Here is a 19,063-nt window from a genome sequence, read left to right on the forward strand (position 1 = left end):
TTTGTGGCACCAAGCATGTGGGTGGGTGATAATTACTACATGCCTATAGGAAGTACTTGCCATTGTTTTATAGGATGTTCTTTTGAAATGTCTTTCTATTTTGCCAATTGCCAGCATATCTTTTATTAACATTTGCTAAAAATGCTGTAATTTGAGACATAAATGTTTATTAGTGTCTACCCACAATGCTAATTATCACTCACCCAGAGAACAAGATGCTGACTATGTAGTTTGCAGCTCTGTGCTCAACCCATTTACATTGCATATTTGCTGGCATGCTTCACTGGCAATAGTTTGTGTAATTGGGGCATTACATCTTTGACATCTGGATAACAGAAATTCAATTTCCAGGAAGCCACTATTTGTTTGGTTTTGCTTTGGCCATGGGTGGGATTAATGTGTTGTCTTAATATAATGTCCCTTCACCTCTGCAAACATGGCACTTATCTTAACCACAGCCAAATTAAATTAAATCAGCTGTCCAAAATGTGTAAAGAAAATAATGAAATATTATTGTCTTCCTAACTGAAGCTTGATAGGACTTTATCAGTGAATTGCTCATAACTGTCATGATTGCCCCTACTATGATTCTGACCCCCTATAGTTCAAGTGCTCATACCTGCTGTAATGCAGAAGAATCCTAGCTGCTCTTGATCCATCTTATAAAACATATTTATTGCTTAATGCCAAATATTTTGAACAGTTAACCATAAAAGTGCTTAAGTTCTCCTATGGAGAATAATCAGACACTGCAGAATTCAGTGCCTCACTGCTGTAAACAGAATTATTTAATTTCATTCATTGCTGCCACACGGATCCTTCAAGTGGGGCAACAGCTACTCTTATTACACATGAGCTACTTCCCTCCAATGTTGTGCTGTGCAGTGGTCTCACAAAGTCCCCTGCTGGGCCTGGTAAAATGGCTGTGTTGGAGAAAGTGTGACTGTCACCAGAGACTCATGTACTGTGACATCAGCGGCATGGTAAGATATGGGGGTAGATAAACATTTCTGAATCTGTTATGCAAACCCACAAAGGTGCATTGGTTCTGTTCTCTGTTTGTGGTTTTAACATTTGAAGCATCTTTTTCTACGTCGCTTGTGGTAGGCCTTTGGCTTTGTCCATAGTGTTAAGGGTTATTTTGGCATAGCATGGCAAGGTGTGAATTTATTTTACTTTATTTAATGGGTTTCAGATTTTTGTCTCCCCAAAAAGACTCCATGGAGCTATCAACTTCCCTCCATTGCTAAAAGTTCTTCAGAGTCATCATGCCTATACTGCTTTCCTCTGCCTTCTGTGGAATGCATTGCTTTCCAGAAGCACAGGGAAACATAGGTCTGTTGTTAACAATTTTTACAATGGTTTTAAACTTGCAATTGAGATTCTGCTTTTGAAAGGTTAATGTAGAAAACTAATTATGCAATCCTGGTAACCAAATGTGTGATGAGACATTTATCTGTGTAATTAACAATGAAGAACTTTATAGTTTCATAAAACTGAATGCTACACTGTGTGCAGTCTTCAATGTGAATTTATTTTGAAGAGGTGCAGAAAGCAGAGATGTTTATGGCTGATATAAAGTGGGACTGAAATATGCTGTAGTCCAGGTGTCTGTGTGTTTTACTACATTTTTGTTTTGATGAATTAGATTTTGGTAGACCAATAACTTCATTTTGCCAGAATAAAATGAGTGAAGTGGGCTTGCAGTAGGGAAGGGCTATATAGTGTAAATGATCGTGAAATTCTATACATGTTTATTTGGAAGTACGGTAAATCCTATAAAGTACGATGAGGTTTAAAAAGGTAAAAAGGTAAAGGACTCCGGACAGTTAAGTCCAGTCGCGAATGACTCTGGGGTTGCGGCGCTCATCTCACTTTACAGGCCAAGGGAGCCGGCGTTGTCCGCAGACAGTTTTTCAGGTCATGTGGCCAGCATGACTAAGCCGCTTCTGGCGCAACAGAACACTGAAACCAGAGCAGCGCACGGAAACGCCATTTACCTTCCCGCTGGAGCGGTACCTATTTATCTACTTGCACTTTGTTTTGGCGTGCTTTCGAACTGCTAGGTTGGCAGGAGCTGGGACCAAGCAAAGGGAGCTCACCCCATCATGGGGATTCGAACCGCCGACCTTCTGATCGGCAAGCCCAAGAGGCTCAGTGGTTTAGACCACAGCACCACCCGCGTCCCTCATACAGTGAGGTTTACTCCCAAGTAAATGGGTATAGGATGTGTACCCTCAAAGCACATTGTCCTCAAAACAGTATTTTTAACCATAGTCAGTCAGAAAAAAATTAGCAGTCCATATTATTAAATTTACTTTCATCTTCTCTTTTAATAGCTACAATTGCTTATGTAAGTGTTGGGTCAAACAAACACTATTTTCTGAAATCTTGGGGCCAAATTCCAAATTACAGTGGTACCTCAGGTTACATACGCTTCAGGTTACAGACTCCGCTAACCCAGAAATAGTGCTTCAGGTTAAGAACTTTGCTTCAGGATGAGAACAGAAATTGTGCTCTGGCGGCGTGGCTGCAGCAGGAGGCCGCATTAGCTAAAGTGGTGTTTCAGGTTAAGAACAGTTTCAGGTTAAGAACGGACCTCCGGAACAAATTAAGTACTTAACCCGAGGTACCACTGTATGTAGTAGGCATATCATGCAGACCCCAATGTAAAAAAGTTCACTGTCCTTAATTATTGGTTCAGGTAGGTAGCCATGTTGGTCTGATACAGTCGAAAGAAAGAAAGAAAAATCAAAAAATTGTCCCGTAGCACCTTAGAGACCAACTAAGTTTGTTGTGGGTATAAGCTTTCATATTCTTCACTCTAAGGTGCTATGGGACACTCTAAGGTGCTATAGGACAATTTTTTAATTTTAATTTATTTCTTTTGACTTAATTATTGGTAAATTGCTGTGTCAATGATACTATTAAAAAGATGAATATTGTGTTTTTTATTGCTAAATTTCCTACTTGTGGAAGGAAGCCTGTATTGAGGCTTATGTGCATGTTGAACATCTTCAGGCCTTGAAATGCTATGAACTGGCCTGCAAATATTATTCAAGGAGGTCAGCAATGTTCTGATATCCTTGGTGGAAGAGAAGACAACACTGGTATCCAATTATACAGTACACTTCTCCAAAATAGGGAAAGATCAACAAAATTAATCAGGGTCAGAGTAACCATGTTCAATTCCTCTAATGAGAAATAAATAGAGCAATGATTCTAACTACACAGAACACTCATTGGAAGGAACATAGGAGTCAGCCCATTGGTCCATTAGACTGAGTCAAGTCATTGGTCCATTTAGCTCAGTATTGCCTACACTGACGGGCAGTGGCTTTCCAGGTCTTCAGGCAGAAGTTTTCCCCAGCTGACTCTGGAGCAAAAAGGGTTATCTCCTGTGTGTGTTTCTTGTGGCTGATTAGCTGTTCTCCCTGTGCAAAGGTCAGAGGGGGCAGGGTTTCTGTTGAGGTAGGTGATTAGCTGTGGGAAGAGCTTATCAGACCTTGTAGGGCAGCGGCTGAAGAAGGAGCAAAAAGGGTTTTCTCCTGTGTGTGTTTCTTGTGGCTGATTAGCTGTTCTCCCTGTGCAAAGGTCAGAGGGGACAGGGTTTCTGTTGAGGTAGGTGATTAGCTGTGGGAGGAGCTTATCAGAGCTTGTAGGGCAGCGGTGCGCGCCTTGCGGCGTGCGCAATTTGATCTATCTTTAGATTTAGGGGACCTAGGCTCAAACGTTTGTTGGGGGAGACCTAGGGTTTTTTGGGGGGAGTTACTTGTCCTGTCTGCACGCTTCTTATGATGGAGGACCACTGTAGCCAGCCCCAACGACACGTTCTCAAGATGGAGAGTGAGGGAACAGCTGCGGTCGCCTGCGGTTCCTGCACAATGTTTGCCATCTTGCCAAAGGTTGCAGGCAGCTTTACCTGCAGCAATTGCATGTTGATTGACAAAGTCCAGCAACTGGAGGAACGTGTGGCTACGCTCCAAAGAATTAGAGAGCTGGAGCTCTTCTTGGAAGCAACAGAGCACACCGTCTCCACCAAGGAGGAGACAGGGGACTCCCCTGAGAAGGAGGCTAGTTCACCAACACAGGAGCCAGATATATGGAGAAACGTGACTCAAAGAAGTAGGAGGCCCAGGGTTCGCTCTGATTGTTTAGAAATACACAATCGCTTTGAGGTCCTCTCCCCTAGAATGGAAGACGAAGAGCAGACTCCATTTGAGGATCTCTCCCTCGTTACAGTCGATCAGGTATATGAAGACGAGCAGCAAAGTCAGTCCTCAGGGAATGTGCAGGCGACCTTGGAACGGACAGATCACGGAAGAACCCCGACCAAACCTAAGAGGAGGCGTGTAGTGATGATAGGGGATTCCCTACTGAGGGGAACAGAAGCAGTGATCTGTGGGCCTGACAAGATGTCTCGGGAAGGGTGCTGTCTCCCCGGGGCTAAGATCCAAGATGTAACTGAACGACTGCAAGGAATCATAAAACCCACTGACAAATACCCCTTCCTCTTGGTTCATGTGGGAACCAATGACACTGCAAGCAATAGCCTCCAGAAGATCAAAAGAGACTATGAGGCTCTGGGCAGGAAATTGAAGCAATTAAATGCACAAATTGTCATCTCATCTGTCCTCCCAGTTGAACGACGTGGCCCAGGGAGAGAGAGAAAAATAGTGGAAGTGAACAGCTGGCTTCGCAAATGGTGTAAACAGAAACGGTTTGGATTCTTAGATCACGGACTGCAGTTTCTTGAAGATGGACTTCTGGCAAGCGATGGGCTGCACCTCACAACGGTTGGGAGGAATGTTTTTGCCAAAAATCTCAGAAACCTCATCAGGAGGGCTTTAAACTGACTAATGTGGGGGAGGAAGACAGTGCTCCTGAAGGTAGGAGTCTATCAATTGATGAAGATGATCATCCAAATGTCATAGACCAAATGGAGCAAACAGCACGCAGACCTAGTGGTGGGAGGAAAAAATCCTTAAATAAGAGACACGGGGGAATGATTAATGGACTTCAATGTCTGTACACTAATGCGCAAAGCATGGGTAATAAACAAGATGAGCTTGAGCTCTTGGTACAGCAAACTAAATATGACATAATAGGCATCACTGAAACCTGGTGGGATAAGTCCCACGACCGGAATGTAATAATGGAGGGTTACAATCTATTTCAGAGAAACAGACCAGACAAGAAAGGAGGAGGAGTGGCGTTATATGTCAGGGATGTGTATACCTGTGAAGAGATCCAAGATTTAGAACCTCAAAGCCAAAGTGAGAGCATTTGGGTCAAAATTAAGGGAGAGATGAATAGCAGGGACCTCATTGTGGGAGTTTACTATAGATCCCCAAGCCAAACGGAGGACATAGATGATGCCTTCCTGGAACAGATGGCCAAGCATGCAAAAGGAAGGGAGATAGTAGTAATGGGGGACTTCAATTACCCGGATATTTGCTGGATGTCAAACTCAGCCAAGAGCATAAGGTCAAACAGATTCCTCACTGGCCTTGCAGACAACTTCATTGTCCAGAAAGTGGGAGAAGCAACAAGAGAAACAGCCATTTTAGATCTGGTCCTAACCAATATTGATGACCTGGTTAGTGGGGTAGAAGTGGAAGGATCATTAGGCGCGAGTGATCATGCTCTTCTGAAGTTTACTATACAGCGGAAAGGAGCAGCCAAGCATACTAGGACTCAATTTCTTGACTTTAAGAAAGCCGACTTCATAAAACTTAGGGAAGTGCTGGGTGAGATCCCATGGACAGTAATACTAAAAGGAAAGGGAGTTCATGATGGCTGGGAGTTTGTTAAGAGGGAGATAGTAAAAGCACAACTTCAGGCAATACCAATGAGACGGAAACATGGAAGGTGCCTAAAGAAGCCAGGGTGGCTATCTAAAGAACTTTTAACTGAGTTAAGATTAAAAAAGGATGTGTACAAAAAATGGAAAAGGGGGGAAACCACCAAAGAGGAATTCAAACAAATAGCCAGCACGTGTAGACACAAAGTCAGAAAAGCTAAAGCACAGAATGAACTCAGGCTTGCTAGAGAGGTTAAAAGCAACAAAAAAGGCTTTTATGGGTATGTTCGTAGCAAAAGGAAGAACAAAGAAACAGTGGGGTCACTCAGAGGAGAAGATGGTGAAATGCAAACAGGGGTCACAGAAAGGGCTGAACTCCTCAATGCCTTCTTTGCTTCAGTCTTCTCCGATAAAGAAAACAATGCCCGACCTGAAGAATTTGGAGCAAATGATTCAGCAGAGGAAACACAGCCCAGAATAACTAAGGAGATAGTACAAGAATACTTGGCTAGTTTAGATGTATTCAAGTCTCCAGGGCCAGATGAACTGCATCCAAGAGTATTAAAAGAACTGGCAGATGTGATCTCAGAACCACTGGCAGTCATCTTTGAGAATTCCTGGAGAACAGGCGAAGTCCCGGCAGACTGGAGGAGGGCAAATGTTGTCCCTGTTTTCAAAAAGGGGAAAAGAGAGGACCCCAATAATTACCGCCCAGTCAGTCTGACATCAATACCAGGGAAGATTCTGGAGCAGATCATTAAGCAAACAGTATGTGAGCACCTAGAAAGGAATGCTGTGATCACCAATAGTCAGCATGGATTTCTGAAAAATAAGTCATGTCAGACTAACCTGATCTCGTTTTTTGACAGAATTACAAGCCTGGTAGATGAAGGGAACGCAGTGGATGTAGCCTACCTTGATTTCAGCAAGGCATTTGACAAGGTGCCCCATGATATTCTTGTAAAGAAGCTGGTAAAATGCGGTCTTGACCATGCTACCACTCAGTGGATTTGTAACTGGCTGACTGACCGAACCCAAAGGGTGCTCATCAATGGTTCCTCTTCATCCTGGAGAAGAGTGACTAGTGGGGTGCCACAGGGTTCTGTCTTGGGCCCGGTCTTATTCAACATCTTTATCAACGACTTGGATGATGGACTCAAGGACATCCTGATCAAATTTGCAGATGACACCAAACTGGGAGGGGTGGCTAATACCCCAGAGGACAGGATCACACTTCAAAACGACCTTGACAGATTAGAGAACTGGGCCAAAACAAACAAGATGAATTTTAACAGGGAAAAATGTAAAGTATTGCACTTGGGCAAAAAAAATGAGAGGCACAAATACAAGATGGGTGACACCTGGCTTGAGAGCAGTACATGTGAAAAGGATCTAGGAGTCTTGGTTGACCAACTATTGGACATTGGTAATCTTGGCCAAAGCATCTAAAAGGGTGCGGAGGCACCACATTTCAGGACATTCCTAGATAACAATGTTTTTAGGACTGAGACTTCCTTGGTTGTACTGGTTGATGACATTTGCCAGAGAGATAGAGGGATTGTGACCCTTTTTATTATCTTTGAGCTCTCAACAGCTTTCAGTACCATGGACTGTGTTATCCTTCTGGATAGCCTGGCATGGATGGGAGTTGGAGATACTGTGCTCTGGCTGCTACTCCTCTCTCATGAGTTAGTTCCAGAGGGCAAAGGTGGGGGGATTTTTGCCCAACACTTTCACATCCATTTTATTTACAGTTCTACAGAGTTCATTTTTATCTCCCATGCTATTTAACATCTACATGCAAGCATTGGAAATGGTCATACAGAGTTTGCTGATGACCCCCAACCATATTTCTTCTTTTCATTTACAACAGGCGAAGTAGTGAATGTTCTAATCTAAATAGTGCTAGAGGCAACTAAAACTGAAGCCAAATCCAGTTAAGATGGGCAGTGTAATTGACCATTGAGATGATATTCAACCTGTATAGACAGACATATACAGTGGTGCCCTGCAAGACGAATGCCTCGCAAGACGAAAAGCTCACTAGATGAAAGGGTTTTCCGTTTTTCGAGGCGCTTCGCAAGACGAATTTCCCTATGGGCTTGCTTCGCAAGACGAAAACATCTTGCGAGTCTTGCGAGTTTTTTCCCTCCCCCCCTTTTTCTAAGCCGCTAATAGCGCTAAGCCGCTAATAGGGGTGCTTCGCAAGACGAAAAAACCGCAAGATGAAGAGACTTGCGGAACGAATTAATTTCGTCTTGCGAGGCACCACTGTATAGGTTTGCATAAGGGCTGTGCACAACACACATTAGTTCAGTGGTGATGCTGATTATGATAATATAACTATTCTGCCCTTCCTAAGCAGATAAGGACATGAAAATAGCAAGCTGGATCCAGCCAATGGGCCATCTAGTCCAGCATCCTCTTCTCACAGTGGCCAACCACATGCTTGTGGGAAACCAGTGAGCAGATAAGAGCACAAGAACACTCTCCCTTCCTGTGGTTTCCAACAACTGGTGTTCGGAAGCATTGCTGTGTCTCCAGCTTTGGAGGTAGAGCATAGCCATTGTGGCTAGTAGTTACTGACAGCCCTCTGCTCCATGAATTTGTCTAATCAAAATGGGTTGTATACATACCTTCATCCAGATGAGCAGAAATCTCAACAAACAGCGCCTCCACATCTAATCTGCATTAAACTTCAGCTTGTTTGCCCTCATTAATACCAGATCAGCCTCCAGATGCAGGTTTTAAAATATATAACCTTTCCAGTAAAATGTTTAGGGCAGCGCACAACAAACATTAAAATACAATAAACAACAAATCAATAACAGCCACAAATAGAGGGCAGAGCCATCAAGTATGTAGCTCAAAGCCACAGTTTCATTTGCCAGGAGCAGACCTCCTCCAGCCCCATGCCGGTGTAGCGTAGTCACTAAGAAACTGAGCCACCATCTAGGAAGTCCCTGGTGTTCTTGCCTCAGCTATGAACGCCCTAGGTGGCCTTAGGCAAGCCATTGTCTCTCATCCTCAGGCACATTGGTAATATAGGTATAACACTACTGACCTACCTTACAGGGTTGTTGCAGAAGACAGTGTATGTGAAGTGCTTTGAATAGCTGAAAGAGCTATACAGATTCTGAGTATTATTGTTGTCACCCACCCAGAATCTTCCAGGGAAAGCCCCATAGAGTCCAATCTAGCTAAGAGCTCCATCCATGTTCAGTACTCTCCGCAAAAAGAGTATTGTAACGGGGGCAGGTTAATAAAGGGAGTACAATATATTAAAGGGTCCAGATATGACTCAGAAGGGCTGCTCATTTCTGCTTCAACAGTGTTTATGCTGCTTATGATGGTGGATTTCTGCAGATCACAGTAGACTCTCTTCTCCCTAGATCTTCCCCAGCACTTCTATCAGGTTCCGGAGGCTGACCAGCCACTGTGAAAAGCTGTGAAAGCAGAAGCTTAGACTTTTGGCATTTTGTTTGCTTAGTCCAAGTATGTGGAGAAAAATGCATGTGTCCTGCAAGGAAGTGACTTCAGTGTAGAAAATTCATCTTATGTGAATGCTGTCTGTTTTCAATATCCATTTCCACTCATGCTTAAAATGCTTGATGGGTTTGCTACAGACTTTTCCTACTGCTAATGAAATGTATTTGCATGCCTCAGTGGGCAAAATAGCAACATTCTGCTCCAAACATGCACACATTCAGTGTGAAATAAGCACAGTCATAAATAAAATTAATACTCAGATGATGCCGAGTACATAATTGTTTTTAAATTTGCAGAGTTGTCATTAGAAACAGTGGCATTTTTCATATATATTTTTCCTTTTCACATTCTGAATTGCTATGCATCAGAGACTGGCTATACGTTAGTCTGTGGATATTAAATAGGCAGGTATTAAATAAAATGTAACATTTTCTTTTATTATTAACTTTGTTGTTATTCCATCTTCTCCATCATTATAAAATTCCTTTGAACTAACAACTCGCTGCTATGGATTGATCCTATGTGGGGCTAAGTTCTCAAGCTTGATACAGTAAATCAGTAAGCGGTTAATTGTGCAAACAAGTAACTCTTTCAGAGTCTAGGCCAGGCTCAGTGCAAATAACCTCTCTTTGATTTCACAGTAGGTGAGTAGAAGGGATTGGTTTTAGTCCTCTGTGTTTTGCTGGTACTTCCAAGGGCCAGTACAGTTGTAAAATTAAGTGGTGTTAAAGGACGAGCCTACTGTTTCCCCTCATGTTCATAAATCCTGTGCCCAGGTTCAGTGTTATATCTGACTTGCTAACCCTGATTAAAACCCTTGAATGCCCCACAATTTTGGAGAGTGTGTGGCTCCTGTGGCTCTGTTCTTCTTACTCCACGTTGTTACATTTGCAGTAGCCTTAATGACTCTCCAGAAAGGTGATTTACATTTGTTTCTTGTAATGAGAATAGACTACTTTTTATGAACTATGACATTTTAAGCAGGTTTTATTAAACTGTTTTATTATCACTTACTGTACATCCCAACAGCTGTGGCATTGAAGCAATACAGTGGTACCTCGGGTTACATACGCTTCAGGTTACAGAGTCCGCTAACCCAGAAATAGTACCTCGGGTTAAGAACTTTGCTTCAGGATGAGAACAGAAATCGTGCTCTGGCGGCGCGGCGGCAGCAGGAGGCCCCATTAGCTAAAGTGGTCCTTCAGGTTAAGAACAGTTTCAGGTTAAGAACAGACTTCCAAAACGAATTAAGTTCTTAACCCGAGGTACCACTGTACTTGATAATTTGAACTAACTTAAATGGTTCTGTGCATATATTTTTTAACTCTTATGCAGACTCAAACATATACTCTCTACGTTGTAGGTGATCATGTATTTAGTATCACATCTGCATAGTATGCATGGCAACAAAATAGTTGTCTGCATACATATGTGTGTGTGCAATGCCAATTGGCATGCATTTCAGAAAGTAGACATCCTCAAAGTCCTCTGAAACGTAGTAATATGTATCATGTATCATTACCATTTTTGCTAATTTACTGTGATAACTGTGTCTCTGTTTTCTCTAGGAGATGAAAGCCGGGAAATTAAGAAACAAATTACAGGGATGAGAAGATTACTGAATGACAGCACTGGAAGAATATATCAGAGAGTTGGCAAAGAAGGAGAAAAACTGAAGGAAGAACCCCAGGACTTAGATTTGGCCTGGGCTCAGCGTCTGAATCCCCCTGCAGAAACCCAGGCAAACCTCCATCCAACTCAGAGTGGTACTTGGAATGAATTATCCCCCCAGATAAGCCACTATTCAGGGCAATATGGAACTCGGTCCAAAACCTTCCAAAATCAAGCAAGAACCGGAGGTGCAAATGGTAGGATCCACATTTATACATTTAAATCACTTTTTATTTGTTTTGTTCTCTTTAAAAAATGAGTGCTGAGTTACTTGGATAAAATAATTTGGCCATTATGTTAGAAACATAAGAATCCTCCTTATACTGGCTCATCTCGGTATTGTCTATCCTGACTGACAGTAACTCTCTGGGGTTCCAGGCAGTGTTCTGTCCCAGCCCTGGCTAGAGGCTCCAGGGATTGAATCTGGGACCTTCTGCATAAAAAGCAGATACAAATTCAGAGAAAGTTGTACGATTGTCAGCTGTAAAAAGTTAAGGTTTTTATGTTTGGACCCAAAGCTGATCTTAAACCTCTTTTAAATGGTTTTTTAGGTACACTGAAAATGCATTTTATATTAAGGCTACAAACACTATATCGTAATGATAGATTATTCCATAGGTAGGGAATCTATGACCTTTCAGATGCTGGAGAATTCCAACTCCTATCAGCCCCAGACAGCCTGGCCTGGAATGATCAAGTCCAGGTTCCCCACCCCTTCTTTAGTTCATGAATGGCCAACCTATGGCACAAGTAAAGGCATTTGTGGCACATAATTGGGGGCCTGCCTCCTCCATGCCACATTTCTGCCTGCGCGGTTCAGTGGACTACAGGGGAAAATATGATACGCACAAGAAGGTGCTTTCATGTGCATAGAATGGCATGCTCTCGTTGCTGGACTTGGCGTATGGCTTGTTGGTTACCACCACTGTTTTAGTTGATTAATTGGAAGGTGTGTTTTCCATTTCATAACTAGATATAGCCTTCTTTTACTTGGTCAAAATTAATTTATATCATAGAAAGAAGTTGGCTTGGCTTTGAGGTCTGTATTGATTATTGCAATTATAGATGGGAAATGTGAATGTGCACCCACAATATCCACCTTACAAAATTAATTGTTTTTGACTCTCTTATTGCATGGGTTCTCTCTCCAACCATTTCTGTGCTTGAATTGTTTAATTGTTTCCCAGCACTGCTTGTCTACACGGTTTCATGCAAGCAGAACACATGTAAGTGGGGGGTGCCTGTATTGTGTTTCCAGTCATATGGCTGCTTTCTTAATGTGGTGGAGCAAGAGAAGAGTGCCATGTGCTGAAAGTGTTTAGGTTTCCAGTTGTTTCTTGTCTTTGTGTGGGATCGGATGCATTCCTTCAGGATAGCTGGTGCTCTCATACTGGGACTTGAGTCCAAGAAAGTGGCTGGCACCAGCAAGGCTATCTTCTCCCGCTGTGGCAGTGACTTGCCATTTAATGAGCCTATTCCTCTGAAGACAGAGAACTGCTCCTCTCCAGCGCTGAGTACACACACTGTACCCAGGAACAGGGGCAAAGAGCAACCCAGTTATTGTGCAGCATTCCTCCTTTCCTGGAGAGAGAGAGAGAGAGAGAGAGAGAGAGAGATGCTATGGTCCACCCTCCCCGGCCAAAACCGGGCTCAGCATGGCTAACATCAAATGTATAACACGTTAATGTGGAAAGAAGCAAGTAGCAACAATTCCAATGAACTGTAATATAGTATTTAACATTTATAGAGCTTTGAAGTGTTCAAAGTCTTTCACATTACAACAGCCTTTGCCAACCATGTGCCCTCTAGAAGTTCTGAACTACAACTCCCATCATCCCCAGCCAGCACACAGACCTGGCTGGGGATGATGGGAGTTGTAGTGCAAAGCAGCTGGAGGCACCAGGGTGGCAAAGGCTGCTTTACAACAAGACCGCAAGGTCCGTGAGGCAAGGTTTGAAGTCAGCAGGCCAGTTGAGGCCCCTTGTGTCTCCCTGAGTTTGCTTGGAGATAGTAAAAGCACAACTTCAGGCAATACCAATGAGACGGAAACATGGAAGGTGCCTAAAGAAGCCAGGGTGGTAATCTAAAGAACTTTTAACTGAGTTAAGATTAAAAAAGGATGTGTACAAAAAATGGAAAAGGGGGGAAACCACCAAAGAGGAATTCAAACAAATAGCCAGCACGTGTAGACACAAAGTCAGAAAAGCTAAAGCACAGAATGAACTCAGGCTTGCTAGAGAGGTTAAAAGCAACAAAAAAGGCTTTTATGGGTATGTTCGTAGCAAAAGGAAGAACAAAGAAACAGTGGGGTCACTCAGAGGAGAAGATGGTGAAATGCAAACAGGGGTCACAGAAAGGGCTGAACTCCTCAATGCCTTCTTTGCTTCAGTCTTCTCCGATAAAGAAAACAATGCCCGACCTGAAGAATTTGGAGCAAATGATTCAGCAGAGGAAACACAGCCCAGAATAACTAAGGAGATAGTACAAGAATACTTGGCTAGTTTAGATGTATTCAAGTCTCCAGGGCCAGATGAACTGCATCCAAGAGTATTAAAAGAACTGGCAGATGGATCTCAGAACCACTGGCAGTCATCTTTGAGAATTCCTGGAGAACAGGCGAAGTCCCGGCAGACTGGAGGAGGGCAAATGTTGTCCCTGTTTTCAAAAAGGGGAAAAGAGAGGACCCCAATAATTACCGCCCAGTCAGTCTGACATCAATACCAGGGAAGATTCTGGAGCAGATCATTAAGCAAACAGTATGTGAGCACCTAGAAAGGAATGCTGTGATCACCAATAGTCAGCATGGATTTCTGAAAAATAAGTCATGTCAGACTAACCTGATCTCGTTTTTTGACAGAATTACAAGCCTGGTAGATGAAGGGAACGCAGTGGATGTAGCCTACCTTGATTTCAGCAAGGCATTTGACAAGGTGCCCCATGATATTCTTGTAAAGAAGCTGGTAAAATGCGGTCTTGACTATGCTACCACTCAGTGGATTTGTAACTGGCTGACTGACCGAACCCAAAGGGTGCTCATCAATGGTTCCTCTTCATCCTGGAGAAGAGTGACTAGTGGGGTGCCACAGGGTTCTGTCTTGGGCCCGGTCTTATTCAACATCTTTATCAACGACTTGGATGATGGACTCAAGGGCATCCTGATCAAATTTGCAGATGACACCAAACTGGGAGGGGTGGCTAATACCCCAGAGGACAGGATCACACTTCAAAACGACCTTGACAGATTAGAGAACTGGGCCAAAACAAACAAGATGAATTTTAACAGGGAGAAATGTAAAGTATTGCACTTGGGCAAAAAAAAATGAGAGGCACAAATACAAGATGGGTGACACCTGGCTTGAGAGCAGTACATGAGCAAAGGATCTAGGAGTCTTGGTTGACCACAAACTTGACATGAGCCAACAGTGTGACGCAGCAGCTAAAAAAGCCAATGCAATTCTGGGCTGCCTCAATAGGAGTATAGCATCTAGATCAAGGGAAGTAATAGTGCCACTGTATTCTGCTCTGGTCAGACCTCACCTGGAGTACTGTGTCCAGTTCTGGGCACCACAGTTCAAGAAGGACAGGGACAAACTGGAACGTGTCCAGAGGAGGGCAACCAAAATGGTCAAAGGCCTGGAAACGATGCCTTATGAGGAATGGCTAAGGGAGCTGGGCATGTTTAGCCTGGAGAAGAGGAGGTTAAGGGGTGATATGATAGTCATGTTCAAATATATAAAAGGATGTCACATAGAGGAGGGAGAAAGGTTGTTTTCTGCTGCTCCAGAGAAGCGGACATGGAGCAATGGTTCCAAACTACAAGAAAGAAGATTCCACCTAAACATTGGGAAGAACTTCCTGACAGTAAGAGCTGTTCGACAGTGGAATTTGCTGCCCAGGAGTGTGGTGGAGTCTCCTTCTTTGGAGGTCTTTAAGCAGAGGCTTGACAACCATATGTCAGGAGTGCTCTGATGGTGTTTCCTGCTTGGCAGGGGGTTGGACTCGATGGCCCTTGTGGTCTCTTCCAGCTCTATGATTCTATGGTTATTGAATTCATTCCTGAATTGGCCCTTTGCATAGACAGAGTCCCTTAAGGCAAATCATATCACTTCCCTTCAGGAACCAATATGTGTTCTAGTGTATGTGTTCTACAGGTTAGTGTGCTGTGAAACCTTCCTTGGAGGATTTTAAGCAGAGGTTGGATGGCCATCTAGGAGGGATGCTTTAGCTGAGATTCCTGCATTACAGGGGCTTGGACTAGATGACCTTGGGATCTCTTCCAACTCTACAATTCTATGATTCTGTGCCAATCTTGAATTAGGTATTGCCTACACAACTCATTCCATGGTAATAAACAACTGCAATCCGAGATCTCTGGGGTTATTTATGTATTTACTTTATTCTAACAATTTGCATACCACTTAATCACAGTCGTCTCTAAGTGGTGTGAAATACAGTGGTGCCCCGCAAGACAAACACCTCGCAAGACGGAAAACCCGCTAGACGAAAGGGTTTTCCGTTTTGGAGGCGCTTCGCAAAACGAATTTCCCTATGGGCTTGCTTCGCAAGACGAAAATGTCTTGCGAGTTCCTGCAGGGGTTTTCCCCTTTTCCCCCCCTTTTCCTAAGCCCTAAGCCGCTTATCAGCTGATCCGCTAAAAGCCGCTAAACCGCTAATAGCGCTAATCCGCTAAGCTGTCAATGGGCTTGCTTCGCAAGACGAAAATACCGCTATACAAAGAGCCTCACGGAACAGATTAATTTCGTCTTGCGAGGCACCACTGTAAGACCAAACGTGAGTTAAAACTATATGGCTTTTGCATATGTTTCATCTTCATACAGATTTTTATTTTACTAAGGCTTTTGATTGTGCCTGTTCTGCCCAGTGGTTGTAATCTTGAGAATGGTGCATCCAACTGGGTCCTGTTGTTGATATCTGAACACATAGAACAACCTATGTAAGCCATTCCATGCAAGGCAGATGGCATCTTCTTTATAAAAAATAAGCTTATTACTGACAACTTGACCACTCTTAATAGCACCAAAAATCTCCTGCCTCATCGTGCCCAACAATAGGACCGGTCCTTGTTCCAGTAATTTCTAGGCCAGTGTTTCCCATTGGCCAATGGCAGGCGGACTGTGGCACCAGCTCCATCCCTGGGGTGGATCGGACTGAGCCGGCCGGCTTCACTCTGGTCCGCCTCATGGGTTTATAATGCCAGGGCCTAGTCCACTTCCTCGTTTAGTTTTTAAAAATTGTTCGTACGTGTTTCATTTCTTGTGGAATGAATAAGGTGTCTTATTTACAACAACATATTTCTTTACTATGTTGTAGGACATAGGTAGAAATATAGATACATAAAAGAATTCATATTTCTGTTTGTTCACTTAAAAGAAGGTAGATTTCCAGGGGGCACGGAGTAATTTTGTTTCTTAAAAGGGAGCAGCAGGCCAAAGAAGTTTGAGGAGCCCTGTTCCAGGCTGTGGGCAATCTGTTTCATGGAGACGGCTTTTGTTAGTTGAGCCAGAGAAACTGGCAGCTGCTTTTGGCTTCTTTTGTTTTTAAAGGTGCTACTAGGCTTGCTATGATATTTTCCATATGAATATTGGGAATACAGTTGTGGTACTCACATATTGACTTTTCTGTCTGAAAGGCATCTGCGAAGAGAGAAAAACATAGCCTTGATTTTTTATATATATATTGCTCCTGCTGTTGGGCTGCTGTGCAGGCCAAAATAATTCACATTGGCTTCCTTCCATAATATATAGGGAGGAGCAAAGCAAGAGGTGGTTCTTAAGATTCGTCACTACAAGTAGTCTTCTTAAAAAGTGAGAAATGAATTTTTAAAAAATTGTTAAATTTAATAAACAGACAAAAGTGCATTTATTCTTTAGGTGATGCTTTGCACATTGAATAAGAACATTCTGTAAAGTGTTCTGTTTTACTCTTGTTGATTTGAAGAAAAATGATGGAAATGCTTTTTTGTTTTTTAAAAAAAATCTCTATAAATATGCATGAAGTTAGCAGAGCCGTGCTTTTGATTTGAAATATTGGTGGTCTCTTTTTTCCATTTACTGTACACAGGGTAGATTTACATGGGTAATTTCTATCAATGCTAATGGGAATTATAATGTAAATCCCCCATGCCTCAGTAGGAAAACAGACCTTTTGGTTTTCAAATGGGGCTTCAGTACCTGCAGACCTCATTAGTAATGCATTATATTTGTAGCAGAAAAGATGAGCATGAATTTATTCCAAGGTTTGCTTTGTCAAAATTTTATCATGATATTCATCAGAATATTAAAAACTTGAAAGAGGAAAGGGACAAATTCATAAAATAATATTTATTTGCTAAGCTTAGTTCTCTAAGACACACAACACAGACAGACTCCGTTTTAAAATATTATTTTTAATAGCTGAAAAAGACAGTCTTTTTCCCTTATAGTGCTCTGTTTCATAGCCCTAATAATATTTGTTTTATATTGTTTGATTAAACCTTGCTGTACAGACAGTTAGGAAATATAAAGACTCTGCTGCAAAATGAACTGGGAACTAGTAACGTGCAAAGCCAATGGAATTAATAGTTCTTGAACAGGAGGCTATATACTAAAACATGCTCATACAAGTTCAGTGACCTGTTGAGGATTTGTGGTTATCTTGGTGTTTTCTCTCTGACAACCTGCATGTTCAAACAAGGCCTCCCCCCCCCCCAGTCTTGTGGAACTCCTTGCTTGCTAGATAGATGCATGCTTAGCTGCATACTTTTCTTTCCATTGCCTTGTGAAAGGTAGCTTTGGCTCTGAAGATCCTTCCTAATGTATCTGGGACTAGTTTTGTTTTATTTATTTATCTATTTGATCAATATACCACACTTTATCCAAAGATCTCAGGGCACTGTACAACATTGAAAACATAATTTATGCAGCATAATAATAACAGTCCCTCAATTTAACAGGCCATAAATTATTTAATGGCCAAATGTTTGGGTAAAGCTGAATGTTTTCACCTGCCGCCTAAAGACCTATAATGATGGTTCCCAGCGAGCCTCTCTGGGGAGAGCGTTCCACAGACGGGGAACCACCACAGAAAAGGCCCGTTCTCATGTTGTCACTTCCAGACCTCTCAGGGAGAGGGGGCGTAGGAAAGAGGCGGATGACAAATGCTTCTTTCCTGCTAAAATATACATTTAGGCTGTTTTTGTTTTTTCCATTCTTTTATTGTGCAACCCTTTGTGTTAATGAAAAAGGGCTTTGTTTATTAAAATATTCCTGTGCCACCGTTCATATGTAATAACAAGGGGTGTGCTTTCAGCATCGATCAGCTGATCAGCGCTGAGAGCAAGCCCCTTGGAAGGCCCATGGCAGGTGGTTTGGAGCCACACTGTGCCTGCAAGCATTCAGAGGGGCTTTTGCTCATTGCTGTCAGCTGTTCAACGCTGAGAGCTTTAACGTGTGCTGTCAGCAGCCCCATCCACTGCAGTTGGAAGTTCCCAATGTGCAGCTCTCTAGGGTAGCCAGTCCCAGACACATCTTTACTTGCTCCACTCTTGATGTCACATAATGCAAGTGGGGCAAGTGGGCAAGGTTTGGGGGAAACGGCCTCACAGACCTAAGTAGGGCACCTGCCTGGCATGATTAGGTCCCTGCCACTGACCTATTATATTGGCCCCATCATGGAAATGCTTTCTCCGTAGTCATTTTACCTGGACTTCATGTAGCAACTGACATTAATTGTGCTGGAAACATCTGAAAAGACCCTTGTTTTTAAATACAGAAATTGATACCTGAGCCCAGGATGGCAAGGTCTCCGTTTCTCAGCAGCCAGGAGCCATGGGAATGCACATACTAAAGGTTCCAGGTTCAATTCCTGGCACCTCCAGTTTGGGCTGAAACCCTGGAAAGCCTCTTCCAGTCCGTGTAGACAGTACTGAACCAGGGAGGCCAATGGCCTGACTCTGTACAAGGCTGTCTTCTGTGTTCCTGTGCCTCCTGAAATCAAGTGCAGGAAGCTTTCAGACTTGAGTTGGGAAGCAGCTTACATATCAAATATAAATTTAACAAACACATCCTGGAGACAGTATGAAGTGCAGTAGTACAGAGATGG

The 19,063-nt window shown here is 42.9% G+C and overlaps 1 protein-coding gene across 3 annotated transcripts in view; it reads left to right on the top strand.

Annotated features, from left to right (window-relative positions):
• Nucleotides 1–19,063, top strand: part of BEND7 (BEN domain containing 7) — a 56,402-nt gene that overhangs the window by 7,379 nt on the left and 29,960 nt on the right. For all 3 annotated transcript variants that reach the window (XM_079993709.1, XM_079993710.1, XM_079993711.1), the window contains one exon: nucleotides 10,861–11,160. In XM_079993709.1, coding sequence (XP_079849835.1) covers nucleotides 10,861–11,160 — 300 coding nt within the window. The remainder of the gene's footprint in view (nucleotides 1–10,860; nucleotides 11,161–19,063) is intronic.

This window comes from Podarcis cretensis (genome assembly GCF_951804945.1).
Source record: "Podarcis cretensis genome assembly, chromosome: 10".
NCBI classification, from domain to species: domain Eukaryota; kingdom Metazoa; phylum Chordata; class Lepidosauria; order Squamata; family Lacertidae; genus Podarcis; species Podarcis cretensis.